At 51.2% G+C, this 23,750-nt stretch overlaps 5 protein-coding genes across 5 annotated transcripts; 2 read left to right on the top strand and 3 right to left on the bottom strand.

Moving 5' to 3' along the window:
• Nucleotides 1–376: 376 nt before the first annotated feature.
• On the top strand, nt 377–3,679 carry MIND_00802600 (Glycosyltransferase family 69 protein; the record flags this gene model as incomplete). Its single annotated transcript, XM_037364705.1, has 11 exons — nt 377–420; nt 478–1,103; nt 1,150–1,244; nt 1,290–1,459; nt 1,514–1,636; nt 1,691–1,765; nt 2,259–2,309; nt 2,361–2,409; nt 2,510–2,676; nt 2,726–3,549; nt 3,597–3,679. 11 exons carry the CDS (start codon nt 377–379, stop codon nt 3,677–3,679), a joined length of 2,307 nt encoding a protein of 768 aa, XP_037217947.1.
• A 262-nt stretch (nt 3,680–3,941) lies between these two features.
• On the bottom strand, nt 3,942–5,331 carry MIND_00802500 (BZIP domain-containing protein; the record flags this gene model as incomplete). The annotated part of the gene is made up of 5 exons (XM_037364704.1): nt 3,942–3,963; nt 4,012–4,837; nt 4,887–5,007; nt 5,185–5,226; nt 5,281–5,331. The coding sequence occupies 5 exons, from the start codon at nt 5,329–5,331 to the stop codon at nt 3,942–3,944; spliced, it is 1,062 nt and encodes a 353-aa protein (XP_037217946.1).
• A 2,838-nt stretch (nt 5,332–8,169) lies between these two features.
• MIND_00802400 (uncharacterized protein) lies at nt 8,170–10,146 on the bottom strand (the record flags this gene model as incomplete). Its single annotated transcript, XM_037364703.1, has 10 exons — nt 8,170–8,239; nt 8,288–8,536; nt 8,590–8,732; nt 8,784–8,856; nt 8,904–9,071; nt 9,120–9,359; nt 9,409–9,483; nt 9,535–9,708; nt 9,764–10,046; nt 10,095–10,146. 10 exons carry the CDS (start codon nt 10,144–10,146, stop codon nt 8,170–8,172), a joined length of 1,527 nt encoding a protein of 508 aa, XP_037217945.1.
• Nucleotides 10,147–12,174: 2,028 nt separating this feature from the next.
• On the top strand, nt 12,175–15,427 carry MIND_00802300 (Polysaccharide deacetylase family protein; the record flags this gene model as incomplete). The annotated part of the gene is made up of 13 exons (XM_037364702.1): nt 12,175–12,301; nt 12,354–12,432; nt 12,490–12,610; nt 12,659–12,862; nt 12,913–13,307; nt 13,362–13,604; nt 13,655–13,778; nt 13,831–14,043; nt 14,189–14,287; nt 14,334–14,454; nt 14,502–15,082; nt 15,128–15,231; nt 15,280–15,427. The coding sequence occupies 13 exons, from the start codon at nt 12,175–12,177 to the stop codon at nt 15,425–15,427; spliced, it is 2,559 nt and encodes an 852-aa protein (XP_037217944.1).
• A 3,507-nt stretch (nt 15,428–18,934) lies between these two features.
• On the bottom strand, nt 18,935–19,855 carry MIND_00802200 (Glycosyltransferase family 69 protein; the record flags this gene model as incomplete). The annotated part of the gene is made up of 4 exons (XM_037364701.1): nt 18,935–18,943; nt 19,030–19,167; nt 19,213–19,307; nt 19,354–19,855. The coding sequence occupies 4 exons, from the start codon at nt 19,853–19,855 to the stop codon at nt 18,935–18,937; spliced, it is 744 nt and encodes a 247-aa protein (XP_037217943.1).
• Nucleotides 19,856–23,750: the final 3,895 nt, after the last annotated feature.

The following is a 23,750-nucleotide window of genomic DNA, read 5'->3' as shown; positions in this document are numbered from 1 at the left end:
AAAAAAAAATCCCTCGCTTAGGCGCGCTTAAGGCCTCTTAACCAATCGGAGGGCTAGAAAAACGCTATCTAGAGTTGCTAATAAGCTCTAATATTTTCCACTAATTTGCCAACTGCAAGGGGGCGTCATGCTGCTTATCATGGACCAAACAAGTAGGTCATGCTCCATGTTCTGCCCGAGGTTCGGCAATCGCCGCTTGCGGCCTTGTCCCCCGCCATAAGCACTATACCTCACGATTGTCTCAATAAAGCACACCGCTTGCCTGTGTGTAGTACCTCCAAAAGCAGGTATAATCAATAGTTGTCAGCTTAAATGACTAATCTGGCAAATCTTTGATACAAATCGTGGTTCTGCCGCTCACTTGGTCTTGGCCCTCATGCACCTCATGCAGGACACTGGCGAGCAGAACGCTCTCTCGATGTGCATCTCCCCCTCGTTAAGGTCGCCATTACAGTTCACGAGGATTTGAAAGAATAGCACTGAAACTCTCGCTATCGACATTCCACATGCCCCTCCCGACCATGTTGCCGCCGTACCATTAACGGCATTTGACCCGCAGCACTGCCCTCTTCTCCTCTTCTCCTCCCTCTTCGACCCCTGCATGGACTGGCTTTCAGCCGCCCACCGCTCCTTGCTCGCCGCGCATGCCCACAACCCCCATCTCACCATCTCCACTCTTTCCCTCCTAACCACGACGGCTTTCTACCGGCTTTTCTTCCTGCTTCTACTATGGCGGCCACGGGCGGAGGCGTTCCCGGAATCACGGACGCTATTCGTTACCCTGCTTTTCGCGCTGCCGACATGGGGGCTAGCAATGTGTCTCGCGCAGAGCCACTGCTTGTGGTCGTCGAACAGGAGGAAGGAACGGGTGAACGGAGGATATAGCCTGGTGCCCTTCAACGATGGAGAGTGGGCAGCGGACGTGAAAGACCCTTCTTGTCTCATATTCGGCACCAACGCATTCGGGAGTTACATGGCGTTGTTCTGCGTCGGACTCTACCTTGTGGCAACCTTCAGCCTGCCAGAAGACGTCCAGTATGGCGACGTCATCCGCGGAGCGCGTAGAAGCACAGTGCGGAGGAAAGAGGGCTCTGGCTCGGGCGGTGAGCAGTCGATTCGCATGCTGAATGGCCGCTGACTCTTTCTCAGAAAAGATCTTCATCGCAGCCCTGTTCCACAATAACGAAGAGGTTATTCCTCATTGGACAAAAGAGATTATGAAGGTCATCAACTATCTCGGAGCGGTGCGTTATACCCAAGAGGTGCTTTTCGCTCCTAATGCATTCTAGGACAACGTTTTCGTGTCTATCGTCGAATCTTACAGCAAAGACGCCTCTCCCGCCCTTCTCCGTTCATTCGAATCACGCCTCTCTTCACAAAAGATACCCCATCGCATCCTGATCCAAAACACAGCTGTTCCGCGTCCCGTCAGCATGGAAACTGCGCCACCAAGGATCGAGTTCCTCGCAGCGACCCGCAATCAGGCAATTGAGCCATTGTTGACGAATGACAGGCTGTATGACCGGGTGTTGTTCACGAACGACGTCTATTTCAATGCGGAGAGTGTGGTGGAACTACTAGAGACAAGAGGCGGAGGATACGATATGGCTTGTGGCCTTGACTTTCAATCGTGGGGGTGTGTATTCATCTCATCATCTTTCTGTTGTCGATTTTTGACCGTTTTGTGAAGGTTGTATGACCTCTGGGTTACCCGCGACCTCAACGGCGGCCTCGTCTCGGGCCTCTTCCCATACTTCCTCGAGCCGTTCGCCTTCCGCGCGATCTTGGAAGATCAACCCGCTCCTGTTTCGGCTTGCTGGAACGGTATCGTCAGCATCTCCGCCGACCCATTCCTTCCCCGACATCTCCGCCTCTTACGCGATGCTGGCAGTCGTTTGGCAAACCACACACTCCCAGCGCTTCCGCCCTCCCACCCTGCTTATGGCCAACCACAAGCACCGCTATTAAGACCACCGCTGACCTTCCGCGCGTCGGCGCTCGACCGAGGGGAGTGTTTCTCGTCAGAGTCGTTCAATCTCCCATATGACCTCCGGCGCCTATTCGGGCTTGATCGCATTTTTGTCAACCCGCGCGTGGTTACAGCTTACGAATGGCGTTTCTACTTCTGGTTCCGCTATGTCCTGCGGCACTGGGCAGTCCGCTGGTGGATGCAAGCCTTCGAGGTGGGCATGATCGGGCTTGAAGGGGCACGGGACAGGCTGCAGGCGGCGAAAGTCGTGCTCTATACGGAGTCCAAGGACACAAGCGGGGTCTGGAGATGGGATGGAGGGGAGTGTCACCCGGGACCCGTAAGTATTGTTTCATTTGGTTTTGTTCCGATGGCTAACTGTTGCGTCTAGTTTCCAGGCGTGGATTACGCCAATGGAGGGGAGTAACCATAGGATTAACGTATATTTGTCCCAACGCTGTAATATGTATACCATATACTGACTTGGAAGCATTGCCTGCATTTTGGCGAGAGGTCCAGTCGAAGAAACGGAATCATCAGACTGCTGATAAAGATCTTCCCATCTTGTCTTCTGCCTCGATGTCTGACGGACATTCAACGGTAGAGCTTCCTCCCGAGCTCGAGCGAGAGATATTTGAACTCGCGCTCTCGGAGTACCCCTCAGCTCTTCTCGCGTTGCTCCTCGTGTGTAAAAGAGTGAATGCCTGGTGAGTGTGAGGACAGCACAAAGCCTACAACGCTGATTATTCCCGCTAGGATACACCCTCTGCGATTTCGGGTTGTCAAGCTCAATAAGTCAGCGCGCTGTCGTGAGTTCATGAATGAGCTCCGGAACAAACCAGCCTCCCTCATGGCTTCCCACGTGCGCTGTTTGCTGGTCGAAACCCACCCCAATCCCCGGTCTCGCGGCTTTCCCGACGCTGTTGACATTTCATTGGTCCTGGAGAAATGCACTGGGCTCGTCAATTTTGCCTGCTCGCCGCATCTCCGTGGCTATGGCACGAAACTACCCGAACTCGCGGCACGAGCACAATGGAGGCGGGCCACACTCGACCTGTGCGCGTTCTTCGACTCCGGCCCAGAAATAGATTCGGAAAATGTCTTCGTCACTCGCAGTCCTCGGACTGGGTCTAAATCCATCGACCCAGCTCATCCGGCACTGGCCCACATTACTCATCTCAATCTTCACGACCGAGTAACGGGAAACGAGGAAGGCGGCATATTACACAGGCTATCTCCTGCAATATCTGGCTTACCTAAGCTCACCCACCTGCGATTGAATATGGAAGCCAGCACAAACATCAACCACATCCCGCCCATCCTCGCGCTGCTTGCCGCATCCCCGCGAATCAATGTGATGCTGCTAGGGACGTATATGTTCTCTGAAGACTGGACTGGCTTCTTCTCGTCGACGTCAGAAACTCCTGACGTCCGACTGGTGTTGCTCAATTTACGTTCAAGCTTAATGTCCGAATATGATCGATTCGTGGAAAACTGGGAAGCCGAGGCAAATGGCGGTTACGATCTTTGGGCGTGGGCAGACTGGTTTGTTGCTGATAAAAGGGCGGGTTTCTACAAAAGTAAGCACTGTTGCCCTTAAGTTGTTGTGTTTCAGCTCAAACTTTAGAATCCAACTTATGGCTTCCACAAGCTGAATATGAAGACGGTGAGGAAGAGTGCTACGCAGACGCTTATTCCGAGTTTGCGTAGGATGGTGTACATAGTAGTATCTAGTACATCTGTGTGATGATCCGAGTTACGAGCTGAGCATCGAGTCAACCTCTTGCCGCGATGCGGGTAGCAAGGCGCCCTTCGCGCCTATCTATCACCCGACAATACGAAACTGGCCGAAATGCATGCAGAGAATTCACAGTCTGAGGGAACGCCTGCGTGCGATTGCCGTGGAAGCGGACGGTCGCTTCACACCAAGCGCTATCAGGCAGTGATTCAGGCGGTTGGCCATCGAAAATCTTTAGTCCAGCAAACTAAGGTAACTAATACACAAATTTAATACAACTAAAATACTGTCCAACGATACCTACGCATCGCCAAAGTCCAGCATGACTCCGTGCGCCTTCAGCAGCGCCTGCGCCATATTCGCGCGCTCCCTCCACACGCCGACCTCAGTCTTGAGCTCATCGACCGTGGCCTCGAGGTTCAGGATATGCTCGACCTTGCGCCGGCGACTGTCCCGCGCAGCGAGGGTGTTGCTCCGCCGCTTGTCCACGATCTTCTGAAGCGCGCTTTGAGCCTCATAATCGTCCTCGTGACCGAAAGCGCTCGAGTGCAGACGCTTGCGGGACAGGGACGCGGGGACAGCTTTCCGCGAGGTGGCGCTGGGCGTCCTGTAGGTCCGGCGCTGCGTCGGCGCATCGCGGGGAATTAGGTCGGCCGGGGTGATCCCCTTACGCGTCCCGGTGGCGTAAGGAAGCCTGCGAGTCCCAGTGGAGCGTGCAGGGGGTGGTGGGATGACGGGGGCTGTCGATGGGAAGGCGTCGAATGAGTCGAGCATGGGCGTGCTCGGGCTGAACACGAGGAGCTTCTCGGTGGGCATCGGTGGGGGAACGGGCGGCTTGGAGTCAGCGACCGGCACTGCCTCGCTGATGTCGCAAGGCAGCGCCAACAGCTGTCCCGCGAGCTCCGTCTCCTGGATAGTGTAAGGGCCCGCAGGGCCGAGGTCGTGCTCCATATCGAGAAGCGGCGTGGTGAGGTATGGCGTGTAGGGCGTATCATGGGGACTGGGGGAATCGTCGTGCTCGAGCTCGGGCTCAGGGTAGTCGTCGTCGTCGTCGTCGAACAGCGGCTCGTCCGCGTACGCGCTGAAGTCGGCGGCGAAACTGTCGCCGACGCTCTGGAACTCGGGCGAAGCTGTGGTAGAGCTATCAGCAGGGCGCGCGGTGGCGGGGAGATGGAGCACCTGTGAGGTCTTTGATAGCTTGCAATGCGCGGTGATGGTCTGCGGCGGCGGACGGCATCGTGAGGTAGCTCGAAGGGAGAGTCCCGCGCGAGAACTGGCTGCCGTTCAGGTCATGTAGCGTCTGGGCATTGGTAGTTAGCGAATGCTCGTGCTCGGCGTCGTCCTCGTCGTGGAAGGCAGTCCATGAAGGGCGTTCATGAGAGCGCCATTCGAGCGAGCTTGCTGCTGATGCAGTAGAGACCCGAGAGGATGAGGAGGCAGTGGACATTGGTGGGACGATGTCGTTGCGGCGACTTACAAGTTCGTGGTGGGTGGGTGGGTGGGCGAGGACTCGCAATGACTCGCGTCGCGCGGCTTATAAGGCCCTCGGTGTCACGCGTCACGGGCTCCCGACATCAGTCACGGCGACGCTTGGCGCGATCCCATTGGACGCGCCCGCCGACATCGTGACGTGTAATGGAAGGCAGTCGAACAGCGCGGAACCGCGCCCGAAGTCGCCCATTTTATCACCTGCCTACGGCGCAGTCTGGGCTCTGCGCAACCTGCGGATGTTCCTATAGGCTATCTTGTACTTATCGTCAAAACCCGGCTGGAACTCGCCTTACCGCCAAACCATACTCTCTGGCAATCTTTTGCAAACTTGGGCTGGCACGCATCGCCCCAGTGACCACCGGCAATCTCACGACAGCCGTCGAAATAGCTGTGAGAATTACAGCTAACGACAAAATCGTAGGCCGACCCAAAAAAATCATGATATCTCGGCTATGCCATCCAAGTGGCTCCAAGTGGCTGTTGGAGCGCATTGAGGGTGGAGCTGTGGGCGTAGTCGCCTCTGCCGTTCCTCGGCGCTGTCTCGCCTAAGCTTTTTGCTCCAATGTCTGGATTTTTTGGGTCGGCCTACGATTTTGTCGTTAGCTGTAACGAACGAGTTCTTTTCCGTTTCAGCAGCTCAACAAACTGTGACCAAACTATAGCAACTATGACCAAACTACTATAGTATCGGTAAGTAACTCCCGAGGGCCGCATTGTACGCTCATTATTTCACAGGGATGTCACCACCGCCAGCGGACCGCGGCGTGCAGTAGCCAAGGGGGTGTCATTATTTGAAAAATGGACTAGACAGAGCTGGGGCTATGCGTCAGCTGTAAATATTACTTGGATAAATTGAATTTCTTTATAAAAAATCCCACTGATCACAAAATAACACAAATGGAAATGTAGAGCAAATGAATTGCTGAGGCCAGTGCCAAATATGTGCATACATTCACACCACATCTGCTCAATAGAAGAGTAATAATAATAATATATTATAAGAAAAATTATGATATATATTTCACATTATTATCATTATATTACTAGACAGGCCTAGGGCTATGCCCCAGCTTTGAACTTGAATGTTGCTTAGATCATATAGATTTCTAAACATTGCCACTAACTAAAGAATAGCAGTTGCTAGTACATATTGAGTGCAACCCAATTCACTATACTTTGTGTACCATTTCTCAAGTTGTGGGCAATTTGAGAATATTGATGTGGAAATAACCTTAGATACAACTTGTTCACAGTAGAATTTAACAGCAGCGACCCCAAAAATAGAAGTGTGGAGCAAAGCTCATGCCAAACATGTGCATACATTCACACAACATCTGCTTAACATAAGAGTAATATACCATTGAAAGTTTTTTAAGGGCCTTCTGGGACCCCCCCTCCCCTTACCTTATTGGGTAATATATTCCCCATCATTGCTTATCATGGCAGTAGCTGTACCCTGTCAGTGTGCACTCAATGCTCTCTTATTATACACTTGTGAGCTATAGCCTATTTATTACTGGAAACCGAGATAACATCTCAACCTCTCCGCGTCCCTGCCCGGGCCCGACATTCGGACACCTGGCCCACGGCCGCCCGCCCACCCAACCTCAGGTTATCATTCAAGTTGTCGTCCGACGTCGACGTCCATCGAATCAACATGATTCCCACCTGGACATCTTGGGCCCCAGGCCGTCTCTACATAAGCCCCTCCTTCACCAGCAATGACTTCACATTCTTTCTCACCATCCACCGCCTCCTCCTGCCCGGGGGCCTGGGGCCTGGGGCCATACCGCTCACTATCTGCATTTCGCACTGCAGATACTGAAATCGGAGCTGACTCTCAGGCTTGTGGTCACCATATTGCAGCACAACCTTTGTCAGCATCGGGCTCGGGCCGTATCGGGGCGTCGGGGGGTCCGACTTAGAGTGGGTCTGAGGAGCACGAGAGATGTGTGTTAGCCCGGAGAATAGATGATATTAGCCTAGCGACTACATCTTGTAAGTACAGTTTTTATACGCTACGATATTTAGGGAGGGATCGGATGGGCGTCAGGCCCCAGGGCGGATCGGATGGGCGCTGCATAGGGACGCAGGGGTGAACGGAAGGGGTTGGAAGAATGGGGGAGTGGCGAGGGGTATGGAGTTAGTGCGGGCCCGATCAGCCTGACGGCCCGACCCGAACCATGACAACCTTGTTAGTGCATAAAATTCTGCGCAAGTTAGACTGTCTCTGACCGCATCTAGTCTTACACAGATAGAGAAGGAGCTAGCAACCTGTGACTCACAGATACAAGTTCACCCAAGGGGGGGGAAGCATGATTGCATTAGTGCATATGACGCTGGTCGGTCAGTCCCCTCCAGCCAGCCGTAATTTCTTTTTCTCTATTTTTTTTTATTTTATATGTTAGACAGCCATAGAGAGGCATATACAGATGAGTCTGCATATTTTCAATCTTATATGAACTTGTACTCCCTGTTTGAGACTTCCCATCAGTAAATTACCATATCTGGTCACTTTGGTCACTGATTTGTGACCCTGAGCAACATTCAGCCATTGAAATTTAAAGAAAGGTTACCATTTTTTCAACTATTATTACCTTCATTAAAATTTAAAAAAATCCTCCGGTTTTCTGCTCAGTTGTTGGGGTGATGGCCAAAGCCCCAGAGCCTTCATGTCCGTTGCCTTTCTCTGCCTATATGCCCGTCCTTATTTCTCTGAGTCCGAGCTTGATCTTACCTGCAGAGGGCTTATTATCGACGCCACGAAGACGTTGACGGGTTTCTGATTTCATCACCTACGGCGCAGCTCCACCTGCGCACAAGATTGCTTTGCCCGCTGCTCAACCGCTGCTGCTATTCAATTCCATCTGCGCTACTACTCTTGCAATACACGAAACATGGTATAGTATACAATTATGAATGGGTAACTCCTCCCTGGCCGAGAAAACTGTTCAGATGCAAGACAACGCGCTCAGTACTCGAGCTCGCTGAGACGGCTCAGACCCCTCCGGCGGGGGAAGGGAATGACGGTGACTTTGTTCCTGCTCCGTGGGTCAGCAGCTGTAAGTGGATTCAATCAAAGAACTCACTCGTTGTTGGCGCCGGCCTTGTTGGCGGTCTCCTTTGAGTCCGCGCTGGAGTTCGTGGAGGTGGCCGTGTCCTTGTTCTGGCCGTTGTTCGCTGCATTGCCGTTGTTCGCTGCGTTGTTCTGGCCCTTGTTGGCGTCGGCGGCCTTCTCCTCGTCGGCGGCCTTCTTCTCGTCGGCGGCCTTCTTGTCATCAGCAGCCTTCTTGTCGGCGGCGGCCTTCTCGTCAGCGGCCTTCTTGTCGGCAGCGGCTCTGTGGTGACCCGATATCAGATGAGGTAGCGAGCGACAAAGCGTGGGACGTACTTGTCAGCAGCGTTCTGGTCGTTGTTGTTGCCATTTTTGTTCTGGTTGTTGTTGTTCTGGTTCTGGTTGTTGTTCTGCCCGTCGTTGCCCTTGAGCAGGCACTGCTGGATGGCCGCAGCGGCATCAACAAGACCCTGCGCTTTCTACGCGTCGTCAGCATATAGCCTCACGTCGTTAAGGCCAGGTATCCATACCTTGATGCGGCCCTCGTTGACCTTCAACTGTTTCTCCGCCTTCTTCTGCTGGTTGTTGGCGTTCTTGTTGTTGCTGCAACGCGCATGAGCAAGCGACACCAGGACGAGCCGAAAACGCACTTAGTGTTCTTCTTCTGGGCATTCTTGTTCTGGTTATTGCCATTCTTGTTCTGGTTGTTGCCGTTCTTCTGGGCGTTGGCGGCGCCGTTTTTGTTGCTGTTGGCAGTGCCGGTCTTGCTGCTATTGTCGGCGGTGCCGGTCTTGTCGGCGGTGCCGGTCGTGCTGTCGCTGCGCACAGTTAGCTTAACCAACTCGGGACTAAGCGATACCACGCACTTCTCGGCGCGGGCCTCCTTCTTGTCGCCCGCCGCCTTGTCGTCAGCCGCCTTCTTGTCATCTGCCGCCTTCTTGTCGGCAGCCGCTTTGTCGTCGGCAGCCTTGTTGGCACCAGCGTTGTTGTTGGCAGCGCCAGCCTTGTTGTCGGCCGCCTTCTTCTCGTCAGCCGCTTTCTTATCGTCGGCGGCCTTCTTGTCGGCAGCGGCCTTCTCGTCAGCAGCTTTCTTGTCAGCAGCGGCCCTGCAAAGCCTCGTCAGAACGAGCCGCGACACGCAAGCGAAAAACCCACTTGTCGGCGGCGTTCTTATTCTGGTTCTGGTTCTGCTTATTCTGGTTGTTGTTCTTGTTTTTATTCAAGATGGAGCTATCGCAGCGCGTCAGCACCCGCACAGCGTGAAACGGCGCGGCGACGCACTCGTCAACCTGGATTTGGCCAACCAGTTTCTTCGCGTCGTCGAGCGACTTGGTCAGCGCGTCGTTGTTGGCCGCGAGCTGTTGTTGGTTGCCCGCTTGTGCGCTGCCGGCCTTGAGCGCGTCGAGGAGCGACAACTGCGCCTCGAAGATGGGCTTCGCGTCTTTGATGCCGTTGCTTAAAACTCTCAGTTAGCGCAGGGGCGAAAGGGGGGAGGATAAAGGGGGCTTACAATGCGTTAATGCGTGCCAACTCCTTCTGTGCGCGGTCGATGGTGTTGCTCAGCGTCTTCCCATTGACCTTCGCGCAGTCGATATTGCCGTTGTTGTTCTTGTTGTTGGTGTTCTTCGATTGGTTGTTGTTGTTGCCGGTGTTCTTGTTGTTGTTATTCGAATTCTGGTTCTTATTCGAGTTGTTGTTGTTGGCGGTACCAGTGTTCTTCGAAGATGCGGCAGTCGACGATGATGATGATACGGACGAGCTGGAGCTAGACTCCGCGCGGGCGTTTAACGGGCCTGGATGGGGATTTCAGTGCTGAGCGGAGAAGACGCAGAAGCACTCACCAGCCAAGGCCGTCGCAGCGAGAACGAGGGTGGAGAGAACCGCGAACCTCATAGTTTCCGGAAGTTGTTATGTATACGAACGAAGGTAAAAAAAGTTGTGTGTTTGCGTATCGAACGACCCGGGAGAAAGCGAATAGAGTGGGAATGAATGCGGAGGGAGACACCAGGTCCGGTGAGCGAGCGAGCGAGCGAAAGTGGGAGAGGAGGGAAGGCCAAGCCAGCGCATCTCCTTGGCGGACGGGTTTTTTATATACGGGAGGCGTTAGGTGATGGCCTCCTCACGGTCCGGCAGTCGATGCTGATGACAGTCGACATCGGCAACATGGAATTTATTGAGCGTTGCACCGTTGCCATCACGATCCGCAGAGCTGGTTACGGAGAAAATTACCACCGAGGTTGGGGGTAAACACAAGGTAAACAGCCGATCTGGCGCTGGTCTGCTCATACTAAACAGCTGCGTAAGCTCGACAACAAGTGGCTCCAAGTGACTGCCCCACCTCTCCACATCCGTGCTATTTTCGGCTGTAAATGGCGCATCTTCGCGACATCCGTGGTCCTGGTACTGATTGATTCTGCACGGTGTGATTGGACGCCGACACTGACACACGCAGATCGTGTCAACTGGCTTGGCAGCGACCTGCGAAAATATCTTTCCGCCTGGCAACGCGGGCGCCGACGCGTTTGGCAAGAAGTTTCTGTGCTGTGGGCAGCGACATGGAGGCGCAAGCTTCGCAGTGTCGCATCCGGGTTCCCCGCCATCGCGAATAGTCAGCTGCGGGCGGGTGAGGGGCATTGGCGGACGAAGGCCACACCCGACATGGCCGTTTGTGCTCTGCTGATCATCAGCCCCCTTTGTGGTTCTCAATGAAAAAGCGGACATGAGCGCACCGCAACCACACGAAATTCCGCCCGTTTGTCGCGTTCCTGCCGCGGAAACCACCGCCGATCACACCACTTCCACCAGCGAGGCGACGACCGACGAAGACCCATGCGGGCCGCATTCAAAAGGTCTGTTTATAACGCGGTGCATTGAGCCGTCTGAACTGCATGGCAGCGACGGCAAGAATAGCCCTTCATTGCTATGGCCCCCAACCTCGTGGTGCCATCTCTGCAGTCATGTGCAAGCGATACCGGTTTGTCGGAAGGATCTCGAAGACATTGGCGGCGTCCATAGAAGTTGGTCGACGGGGAATCGAGGGGAAGCAACGACTGGAGACTTGCCTATGCCGGCAGGTGAGCGCGCTTGAAGAACTTTAAAGTTCGAGATGATCGCGTGAAGGAGGAAAAAGAAGTGACTTAGTCAGCTTTCCCTACCATCATGATGTTGCTCGCGGTCCGGCGGAGTCCCTTGCTCCTATCATTGTCAGACGCACCTCCAATTTGGAAGGAGTTGGAACGGTGCTGGCTTTGGGTTGAACTACCTGAAGACTTTTCGCGCTGGCGGACATCAAGATTCAATTGACAGCCTGAGACTTACGACCGTGACGTGACGACCATTTTTCTTTACTCTTGACCAACTCTTCACCAAATCTTGACGCTCGTCGCTCGAACTTAGCTGGCGCTCACTTTACCGCCACACCATACTCTCCAACGTTTTACAAATGGACGTGTGCCTGTGACGCCCTTACGCATACGGCAGCTCACGACTCGGAGTAACGATAGCCTAAGCCGTCGATAGCGGTCAACTTGAAGAACGAGCTCTTTTCCTTAGGAGTAACGCTCAACAGCAACTATAAGCAAACGGCTAGTATAGGTAAGTAAGTTCCCACGGCCCACCGCATACCCTCGTCATTTCACAGGGATGTCACCACCGGACCGCGACCTGTAGGAGCTGTAGCTTGTCGGTGTGCAGTGTGCACCCAACGCCTCATACGGTGACGAGCTATTCACTACTGGAAAACGTGGCAGATGATGTCTCACTTGCTCAACGGCCAAAAGAACTCTCCGCGTCCCCGCCCGAAATTTTGACACGCAAAACCCGCCCGGCGCCCATCGAACGATGAAGATCGCCGGTGGCATAGCATACATAAACCACTGATTCCAATTTCCGCCACCCCTTCCTTGCTTCTCACCGCCCATCATGCACCACATCCTGACCCTCTTGCCGCCTGCGTGGGGCCATTCCGTCAGCTATCTGCATTTAGCGCTCCAGATGCTCAAGGCAGACACCACACTCGTCATCTCCATCCTTCAGCACAACCTTGTCGGTGCGTTTGTCCCTTGAAATCAAGCTATGAGACGTCTGAGAACCTAGATCAGTTGCACAAATGGAGAGAGAACTGGCGACGTGTGACTACGATACTGCCCGCTTGCGCATCATTGGAGTCGGGGATAAAACGTATGTGCTCCATCTAGCCTTGTGGAAAGTGAGGCTTACCTTAAATTGTCACTATAGCATCGTTTTCGGTCCAACAGCGGTTATGGAGATGTTCGGTCAATTACTTGGCGGTTGGGCTGAAGCGCTCCCTGGTTTTGCGGCTGGGTCTCCGGAATGGCCCAAGCCGCGGAGTATCCATGTCAGTGATCCTTTTGATCAAATTGGGCATTCGATTGAACGCTTTCAGCTCGATTTTAGGTCCGGGGGACCTATCATCGATGCGACCAAAGCAGCGATGGGTCCGGAATGCAAGCTGCTGATGTGGTTTACCTGTGCGGGGATGTCCCTCAAGGCTCATTTCAACGAGTATGACTGGATTGGGATCACTGAGGAGATATATGCGGACGAAAAGCGCAGGGCTGGACGGTCTAAAGAGGAAATCGGTGTCCAAGTGAGCGCATTTTCTTCGCAGGCTTCTCGAGGAGCTTAACCCTGATCGAGGTCGCCACCGCCTGGAACGGTTCCGACAAAGTCTCTGGCAAAATTGTCAGTAATCCAGGAGTTGCCGACATGTACGACTACGAACGTGTCTCGCTGGCCTCCGGCGTTCCCGTCGCGAATTTCCCTATCTTCTGTTCTGGGACAAAGATGGCTCAAATTGTGGACGGGTATATCATCTGCTCCGGCAGGTTCTTTGAGCCAGTCGGCGTCCCTTTCCTGCGCGAGTTCTACAAGGAGAAGGGCCAAGAGCTGTTCACTGTCGGGTTCCAGTCGCATGAGAAGTATTTCGCCGACAATGCCGTGCCAAATCCGGTTACAAATGAAACGGTGAAGTCGTTCCTGGACGAAGCCCTTGCAAAATATGGGAAGAATTCCGCACTGTACATCTCATTTGGGTAAGCCGCCCGTTTACTCAGTACTTCACGGCCCAGGCTCATATTTGTCCTGAGCTCTTTGTTTTTCCCAGTGGCTACGCCTAAGCACATCGAAGCTCTGATCGAGACCCTTCTATCGCTGGAGCAGCCATTCCCGTTCATTTTTGCCCTCGGCGGATCGATGGCCTCCCTCCCGCAAGAGCTTATCGACCGCGTCAACAAAAGCGGCAAGGGACTCGTGTGCGACTACTGGGTGGAACAACGAGCGATTTTGCAACACGATGCCCTGGGATGGTTCTTGACTCATGGTGGCTGGAAGTGGGTCGTGTCTTGTCCTCTTTTCTGACTCGGACTTGAACTTTTCGTAGCTCCGTGACAGAGGCGTTTCTCGTGGGTCTGCCTCTGATCATCTGGCCAGCGGGAGCGGAACAGCCAATCAACGCTGCCTTTCTTTCCGCAGAACCAGATCCCGTCGCAATCGAGCTGCTTCAGGTATGGCTATTCCTGGTGGTGGACTGTTCTCTCATATCGAAATGCGTATTAGATTCGCACAGGAGATGCAATTGGGCCTTCTCTGCGTCACGGGGATGAGGTCAAAATCACAGGAACTGTGGAGGACGCCGTCGCCGAGTTCAAAACAGTTTTTGGCGGTGCGCGGGGCGAGAAAGGAGAGCGCTTGAGAGTTAATGCGAAAAGGATGGCGAAAGTCATCAGGGAGGGGCGGATATCGGAGGCTCCAGGAGAAATCCGGCGTCTGGTACAGTTTGGAATGTAAAATCATGTATGTAGCGAAGCTTCAGTTTTAGCTAAGTTATCGGCCCTCGATCACATTCGTGTCATCGTGATGAGTCATCAGCTTTCTCCTTCCCGAACCACCATGTGCGATAGAGTATCATTCTCAGACCCAGCGCCAGTTTGCAACTGTGGCGGCTCTATTGGCTAGCTATGGCCATGTGACGACGATACGGGTCCTTATCTGCTCTTCCCAGGTCAATCCTCAAGTTCTCTCAGGACACCGCCTTCCTACTGAGACTTACTCCTGCCCAGCGATTCACGATGCCTGACAACAAGAAACGCGTCCTTTGCAGCTATGGGGTTGACGTTGACGCGGTCGCCGGGTGGTTGGGTTCCTATGGGGGAGAGGACAGCACGAGTGATATCAGTCGTGGTGCGCCGCTTTATTCCCTTCACAATACTATCCTAACGGTCCCTCAGGCCTCTTTGCGGGAACTGTTGGTACCCGGCGACTTCTCAAACTCTTCGACAAGTACAACATCAAGACGACCTGGTTCATCCCTGGCCATTCGCTCGATACTTTCCCGGAAGAATGTGCGCTCGTTCGGGATGCTGGACACGAGATTGGGCTACACGGCTACTCGCACGAAAACCCCAAGGACATGACGCTCGAGCAACAACGCGACGTCCTCGACAAGACATACCGCCAACTGACGGCGTTTTGTGGGGGAGTGCCGCCTCGAGGGAGCGTGGCGCCATGGTGGGAAACCTCTCGTGAAGGGGCAGAGCTGCTGCTCAGCTATGGCATTGAGTACGACCATTCGATGGGGCATGACGATTGCCGGATGTACTGGCTTCGAACGGGCGACGAGTGGACGAAGATCGACTATAGCCAGCCGGCGAAGACGTGGATGAAGCCCCTTGTGCAGGGCATACCGACAGGGCTGGTGGAGATCCCAGCGAACTGGTACTTGGACGACTTGCCCCCGATGATGTTCATCAAGAGTGCTCCAAACAGCCATGGGTTCGTCAACGCCAGGGATGTCGAGGCAATTTGGAAGGTAGCCTCTATGATAACCCATGAACCTTTACCGACATTTCTTTAGGACCACTTCGACTACTTCTACCGCGAATACGACGAGTTCGTCTTCCCCATGACGATTCATCCCGATGTTTCTGGCCGTCCACATGCCCTCCTCATGCAGGAAAGGTCGTGTTTCGACCTAAGAGCTCAGCTACATTCGCTGATACGTTCTAGAATCATTGAGCACATCAATAAGCACGAAGGAGTCGAGTGGGTGACGATGGCGCAGATGTGCGATGAGTTCAAAAGCAAGAATATGGTTCCGGCTGGCGCCTTGCTACCCGCATCGCGGCAAGAGGTTAACTCGATGCTCAGCTCGTAACTCGGATTATCACGCAGATGGACCAGATACTATGTACACCATCCTAATCAAACTCAAAATAAGCGTCTGCGTAGCACTCTTCCTCATCGTCTTCATATTCAGCTTGTGGAAGCCATAAGTTGGATTCTAAAATTTGAGCTGAAACACAACTTGAGAGCAATAGCGCTTACCTTTGAAGAAACCCGCCCTTTTATCAGCAACAAACCAGTCTGCCCACGCCCAAAGATCGTAACCGCCATTTGCTTCAGCTTCCCAGTTTTCCACAAACCGATCATATTCGGACATTAAGCTTGAACGTAAATTGAGCAACACCAGCCGGACGTCAGGAGTTTCCGACGTCGACGAGAAGAAGGCATTCCAGTCTTCAAAGAACAGGTACGTCCCCAGCAACATCACTTTGATTCGAGGGGATTTTGTAAGCAGTGCAAGGATGGGCGGGATATGGCTGATGTTGGTGCTGGCTTCCATATTCAACCGAACGTGGGTGAGCTTGGGCAAGCCAGATATTGCAGGAGATAGCCTGCGTAATATGCCGCCTTCCTCGTTTCCCGTCACTCGGTCGTGAAGACTGAGATGTGTAATGTGGGCCAGTGCCGGATGAGCTGGGTCGATAGATGGAGGAGTGACGAGGACATTTTCCGAATCTATTTCTGGGCCGGAGTCGAAGAACGCGCACAGGTCGAGTGTGGCCCGCCTCCATTGTGCTCGTGCCGCGAGTTCGGGTAGTTTTGTGCCATAGCCATGGAGATGTTGAGAACAGGCAAAATTGACGATCCCAGTGCATTTCTCCAGGACCACTGAGATGTCGACAGCGTCGGGAAAGCCGTGAGACCGGGGATTGCGATGGCTTTCGACCAGCAAACAGCGCACGTGGGAAGCCATGAGGGAGGCTGGTTTATTCCGGAGCTCATTCATGAAATCACGACAGCGCGCTGACTCATTGAGCTTGACAACCCGAAATCGCAGAGGGTGTATCCTCGCGGGAATAATCAGCGTTGTAGGCCATGTGCTGTCCTCACACTCACCAGGCATTCACTCTTTTACACACGAGGAGCAACGCGAGAAGAGCCGAGGGGTACTCCGCGAGCGCGAGTTCCAATATCTCCCTCTCGAGCTCCAGAGGAAGTTCTACCCTCGACTGTCCATCCGACATGGAGGGAGAACATCAGTAAAAGTGCACAAAAGTCTTTCAGGTCTTTCTGGTCTTTGGGCAAGACCAAAAAGATCTGAAAGACCTGAAAGACTCAAAAGACACTAGGTCTTATTTAAGCAGCGTCCCGGTCTTGGAAAAGACCTGAAGTCTTTCCCAAAGATCATAAAAGACTGCAATAAAGACTTGATTTAAGACCCCCAAGACTCTCAAAGATGCAATACAAAGACCCAATAAAGCAGTAAATTGGATATAGCTAATACAATTTGCTTTTTCATGGCTACGCTCACACTACAGCCCCTCAACTATTGACCGAAACGCAAGCGACAGGTGGCGCGTCGAACGCAATCGGCGCAGAAGAGGCGGGCAGGTCGGCGGGAGGCAACGGCTGGCCCGTTCGGGCTAGAACCTTCAAGCATTGCAGGGGCAACCCAGCCGCGCCAAATCCTGCGTTCCGGCGCGAAACGGACGAGTATTGGGGGTGGGGGAAGGCAGGGAAGGCGGGAATGGGTAGTCGCGGCGACGGGGAACGCGTCGGTCGTTGGCCATCGTTTTCATGTCGTCGGGAACGGGGACGGAGACAGGGAGGTGGGCAAAGTTTGGCGGGACTTGGGCGAGAAATGAGCGCAGAGTGGGCGGGACACCAACTTTGACGTTGAGCATGGCCTTGACCATCGAGTTTGGAAGTTGTGGACTGTTGCTGTCTAGATTCGTTTCACCGTCGTGGCGGCCATTCGGACTTGAATGAATGGCTTGAGACAAGGCTTGAGAGTGCATTCGCAGCCTTGTGTGCTCTGTCAGCCGTGAAAACTTGCCGTTGAGGGGGAAAGCCGTGTGTATTGATGGAATTGAGGCAGTAGAGCGTTGAGGAGTGGAATTGAGGCTGTGGGAGGGTGCCTATGGGGCGGGGGATGAGGGGGGAAAGGAAGGAAGAAAAACGGCGATGAGTCGCCGACAGCAATCAGCCATCTGTCATTCACATGGCAACATGATGCATATGGAACATTAGGGCCGTCATTTGATGGATGACTTGGGGCTTGTGAAAACAGTTTACAGCTCAATATTTACAATAAAGCCTTTTAATTCTGTCTAAAACTGCAGACCTTCATAACCAATGGACTTATGATATACTCCCCACCTGCTCACACCTATACAAAAAATAATTGGGTTTGTTGACTGCAAAGATCATCAAAGAATAAGACCAAAGATTGCTTTCCAAGACCAAAGACTGCTTACCAAAGACCAAAGATTCAAAAGATCTCATCCCCAAGACCAAAGACCCTCTGCAAAGACTAAAGATCTAAAAGACTTTTTGACACTTTTACTGATGAAGACAAGATGGGAAGATCTTTATCAGCAGTTTGATGATTTGATTCCGTTTCTTCGACTGGACCTCTTGCCAAAATGCAGGCAATGCTTCCAAGTCAGTATATGGTATACAGATTACAGCGTTGCGACAAATAATAAATATACGTGAATCCTATGGTTACTCCCCTCCATTGGCGTAATCCACGCCTGGAAACTAGACGCAACAGTTAGCCATCGGAACAAAACCAAATGAAACAATACTTACGGGTCCCGGGTGACACTCCCCTCCATCCCATCTCCAGACCCCGCTTGTGTCTTTGGACTCCGTATAGAGCACGACCTTCGCCGCCTGCAGCCTGTCCCGTGCCCCTTCAAGCCCAATCATGCCCACCTCGAAGGCTTGCATCCACCAGCGGACTGCCCAGTGCCGCAGGACATAGCGGAACCAGAAGTAGAAACGCCATTCGTAAGCTGTGACCACGCGCGGGTTGACAAAAATGCGATCAAGCCCGAATAGGCGCCGGAGGTCATATGGGAGATTGAACGACTCTGACGAGAAACACTCCCCTCGGTCGAGCGCCGACGCGCGGAAGGTCAGCGGTGGTCTTAATAGCGGTGTTTGTGGTTGGCCATAAGCAGGGTGGGAGGGCGGAAGTGCTGGGAGTGTGTGGTTTGCCAAACGACTGCCAGCATCGCGTAAGAGGCGGAGATGTCGGGGAAGGAATGGGTCGGCGGAGATGCTGACGATACCGTTCCAGCAAGCCGAAACAGGAGCGGGTTGATCTTCCACGATCGCGCGGAAGGCGAACGGCTCGAGGAAGTATGGGAAGAGGCCCGAGACGAGGCCGCCGTTGAGGTCGCGGGTAACCCAGAGGTCATACAACCTTCACAAAACGGTCAAAAATCGACAACAGAAAGATGAGATGAATACACACCCCCACGATTGAAAGTCAAGGCCACAAGCCATATCGTATCCTCCGCCTCTTGTCTCTAGTAGTTCCACCACACTCTCCGCATTGAAATAGACGTCGTTCGTGAACAACACCCGGTCATACAGCCTGTCATTCGTCAACAATGGCTCAATTGCCTGATTGCGGGTCGCTGCGAGGAACTCGATCCTTGGTGGCGCAGTTTCCATGCTGACCGGACGGGGAACAGCTGTGTTTTGGATCAGGATGCGATGTGGTATCTTTTGTGAAGAGAGGCGTGATTCAAATGAACGGAGAAGAGCCGGAGAGGCGTCTTTGCTATAAGATTCGACGATAGACACGAAAACGTTGTCCTAGAATGCATTAGGAGCGAAAAGCACCTCTTGGGTATAACGCACCGCTCCGAGATAGTTGATGACCTTCATAATCTCTTTTGTCCAATGAGGAATAACCTCTTCGTTATTGTGGAACAGGGCTGCGATGAAGATCTTTTCTGAGAAAGAGTCAGCGGCCATTCAGCATGTGAATCGACTGCTCACCGCCCGAGCCATGGCCCTCTTTCCTCCGCACTGTGCTTCTACGCGCTCCGCGGATGACGTCGCCATACTGGACGTCTTCTGGCAGGCTGAAGGTTGCCACAAGGTAAAGTCCAACGCAGAACAACGCCATGTAACTCCCGAATGCGTTGGTGCCGAATATGAGACAAGAAGGGTCTTTCACGTCCACACCCCACTCTCGATCGTTGAAGGGCACCAGGCTATATCCTCCGTTCACCCGTTCCTTCCTCCTGTTCGACGACCACAAGCAGTGGCTCTGCGCGAGACACATTGCTAGCCCCCATGTCGGCAGCGCGAAAAGGAGGGTAACGAATAGCGTCCGTGATTCGGGGAAAGCCTCCGGCCGTGGCCGCCAGAGTAGCAGAAGGAAGAAGAGTCGATAGAACGTCGCCGTGGCCACAAGGGAAAGAGTGGAGATGGTGAGATGGGGGTGGTGGGCATGGGCGGCGAGCAAGGAGCGGTGGGCGGCTGAAAGCAAGTGCATGCAGGGGGTCGAAGAGGGAGGCGAAGAGGAGAACTTAGAAGAGGGCAGTGCTGCGGGTCAAATGCCGTTAATGGTACTGCGGCGGCAACTTGGTCGGGAGCGGCATGTGGGGAATCTCGACGACGATAGCCACTCGAGAGTTCCAGTGCTGTTCTTTCTCGTAAAGTGCAATGGTGACGCTCTTAACGGGGGCAGATGTAGATCGAGAGAGCGCTCTGCTCACAAGTGGCCTGCATGAGAGTGCGTGAGGTGCATGATCCAGCATGGAGGCCAAGACGGCAGATTTGTATCAACGATTTGCAAGATTAGTCATTGAAGCTGACAACTATTGATTACATGCTTTTAGTACTGTAAAGGCAATAGGCTGTGCTAGTATGCTCTATTGAAAGATGCACTCTGTATAATTATATTATAATATTGTCTTCTAATAGGATAATAACGCTGCTAAAAGGTAGCAGGATTTATTTATGACAAATAATGGCAGTACTTAAATCAGGGCTAGCCTAGGAACTTCATTAAGGACTAAAAGCTATCAGAAGTGGATCTCATTTGACAGAAATAAAAGTTCATATCAGGGTATTAGATTTGATATATATTATGGTTCTCCTGTTCATGACCACTATTTGTGGCCACTTAGCATATCACACAGGCATTTCAGCCAACAAACAGTCCCCTAAGCAGAATTTCTATACTTATAAGAAATACTGGTAAAAAACAATGGCCTTTTTTACTGCTTTGATTGACTTGTAATCAAAGTTGCAAAAATTATATCTGATTTACAAGAAATCAAGTTCTGTATTGGGGGTATCAAATACAACATATATTGTGACTACTCCTCACCACATTTTCTAGATAATAACTGTACCTCATTCAAGTGCAAATATTTGCCAGAGAAAATAGTATCATATTATTATTATCCCAATATCACTGGGCTGTTTCCACAATTTTTTCCTGTGAAAGGTTAGATAAAAAATTTGAAATTTTTCAATAAATTTTTTCCAAGTCAAAGTTTCAACTTTTCTTTTTTTGGCAACTTTGGCCTGAAAAAATATCAGAAAAAAAAACTTTAAGTCTTTTACCTAATTTTTACTAATCTATTATATATAAGGGTGATTTGTTATATATGATGCCAATTTGTCACTTATGATTTGTATTTGGTGTATTTATTTGCTATAAATCATAGCCACAAAATTATCTGTTCATATTGGCATTGAGTTCAAGTTCTAATATGAGACTGAATTTCTTACAAATCAAGTCTACTTAGTTTTTATGGGTTATCTTTCCAAGTTGTTAATATAACTATATATATATATATATATATTAATAATGAAACTGGAGTACAGGAGTATAGAGTACAAGTATTTATACTAAGTAGTAGATATAAGGCATATGAGCACAAGGAAGATCTGCACAATCTCCCAGCAGGATAAGTATAAGTGTGGGGAACAAGAAGACATATACAAGGCAAAGGAAACAAACTAAAGACTTAAATGATATAAGTAAACAAGCAAAAGGCCAAATAGGATAACATCTGATATTGATTGATGGTCAGAGAGTCCAAACTTGTCCAAGGAAGTTTGCATGCAGATCAACTGTTTGAAGAGAAATACTCAGATATCTTCATCATATCAAAACCCTGCTGCACTCCAAGGATAACCTCAGAGCATCCAAAGATGCATAGAATCACATGCCCTTCTTATCTAAGAACTGTACCTACAGGATCTACTTGTTCGGCTAATATTGTCGATTCTTGTTATGGTTTGGCTTTGGGCTATTCAATGTGAATGAGTGCTAGGAGGACTTGTAAGTATAGTTAGTAGTATTTCAATCAGCTACGTAGCCTCTCTAGTTATTGTGATATCATCTCATCAGTTGTAGATCAGTTGGTTATTGGGCAGAACTGGTACAACAATTCAACTGGCCCTATAGGTTGCTTAATGAAAGTTGTTTATATGGTCAAACATACAACTTTGGTTTGTGACATTCTCTGATAATTACACTGTCAAATGGCGAAATTTTCTTTTTGGGCAATTTGTGTGACTGACAGAAATCTTGTATATTCAGGGCTACAAGAAATCTTTTAAGGTGTTGCAGTGTAACTGTGTATAGCATATAAGTAACATATAATTCTGACATAGTATACAGCATGAAAGGCAATGATATTATACTTGAGCTATGAGTTTATCTCATCTTCAACTCTGCACTTAATCAACATCAGCATTGACACCTAATCATTCAATTACTATGTTATCATTTATCTTAGCTCCTCCTTGTCTTATCTTATTGAACAAGGGCCAAACTAACAGGTTTAAGAAGTGAAGAAATATATTTCTCTAACCCAAGGTTTGATATGTGAACTCCAACACCTAATTTTTTCATATATAAAATGCATTGTTGTTTAGTTTTACATCTGTTCATATAGTAATGCAAGGTCACTCTTGGCAGCAATAGTATCGGGATGCTTCTGCCCTAGAATATGAATCCGCTGCTTGAGAACCTCCTGTTTTAACTGATGGGCTTCAGCATGTTTTCCCAGCTCACTATAGGTCCATGCAAGGCTGCTCCTAGCAGTAATGGTGTCTGGATGTTCAAACCCTAGGACCTGGATACACTGCTGAAGAACTTCTTCTTTCAGCTTCTGGGCCTCTGCATGGTTCCCCATCTCAGTGTATGTCCATGCCAGCTCACCTTTTGCAATGATGGTATGTTGGTTGTCCACCCCCAAGATATGAATACACTGCTCTAGCACTTCCTTTTGTAGCTCTAGGGCCTCTACCCATCTGCCACTCTCATTGTATGTGTATGCCAGATCAGTCCTTGCACTGAGAGTATCAGGATGCTCTGGCCCTAGTATCCTGATTCGCTGCTGCAAAATCTCCTCTCCTAGCTTCTCAGCCTTGCGGTGGTTCCCCAGATGACTGTATGTCCATGCAAGATGGCTCTTAGCTGTGATTGTATCTGGGTGTTCAGATCCAAGAGTAATGAGACGCTGCTGCAGAGTGTGTTTATGCAATGCTTGAGCCTCAGCATATTTGCCAAGCCGGTAAAATGTTGTTCCCAGCTCTTCTTGGGCAGAAATAGTGGCTGGGTCCTGTGGCCCTTTGCTTCTTTCTAGTCTTTCCACAATCACTTTTCCTAACCTTTCTGCATCAATGAAGAACCCAGCTGATTTATATGTTCCTTCAATTGGATCTCTCCAGCCAGTGTCAATCTTGTCCATTCATGCACCATGGGATGCATGTAGTATCTATTGTCCCTCTGGCCAATCAAAGAATAGACCTCTATCTGCCTCATGGTTTTTTCAAACTCCAGTTCATCCCAGTTCTGTTCTTCATCTGTGAAATTGGCCAAGAGCTTCATAGTAGTAGCCAATGCCATAGGCATTTCCCCTGGAACTTGTAGATTGTCCCACTCAGATGCATCCCATTGATAGTGGGATGCATTTGCAAATATGGCCTCCGTGATCTGACTATGGTGCAAAATGGAGCACACTTGCAGGATCTGCTGAGCCAGCAGTGGCAAGCTGTCGAAGCTGACTCTGAATGTAGTATGCAATGTGGCCTCATAGTCCCAAGCCACCTGCTGTGGTTTCTCCTGCCAGTATTGTGCTTTGTTCTTTCTGTAAATGTCAAGATACTTGGATGGACTCAGCTGCAACTTGCGTGACTGTGCAATATATGCAGAGGCCTGCACCAAGGCCAGAGGAAAACAGTGGAGCTCCTGCAACATGTCAATCAGAGGTCAGAGATTATATATATAACATCACCTGTGCCAACTGCTCTGCTACCACTCTGTCACTGATTTGAGCAATGCTACAAATCACCTCAACAGCCTCATGAAGTGCCAAACTAGACACTTCAACAGACTTCCTGTTGGCTCCTTGTCCTGTATGCAC

Source organism: Mycena indigotica, assembly GCF_014461135.1.
Source record: "Mycena indigotica strain 171206Taipei chromosome Unknown Mind.scaff0007, whole genome shotgun sequence".
NCBI lineage: Eukaryota > Fungi > Basidiomycota > Agaricomycetes > Agaricales > Mycenaceae > Mycena > Mycena indigotica.
The sequence above is the reverse complement of the archived record's forward strand: the minus strand, read 5'-3'. Positions and strand labels throughout refer to the sequence as shown.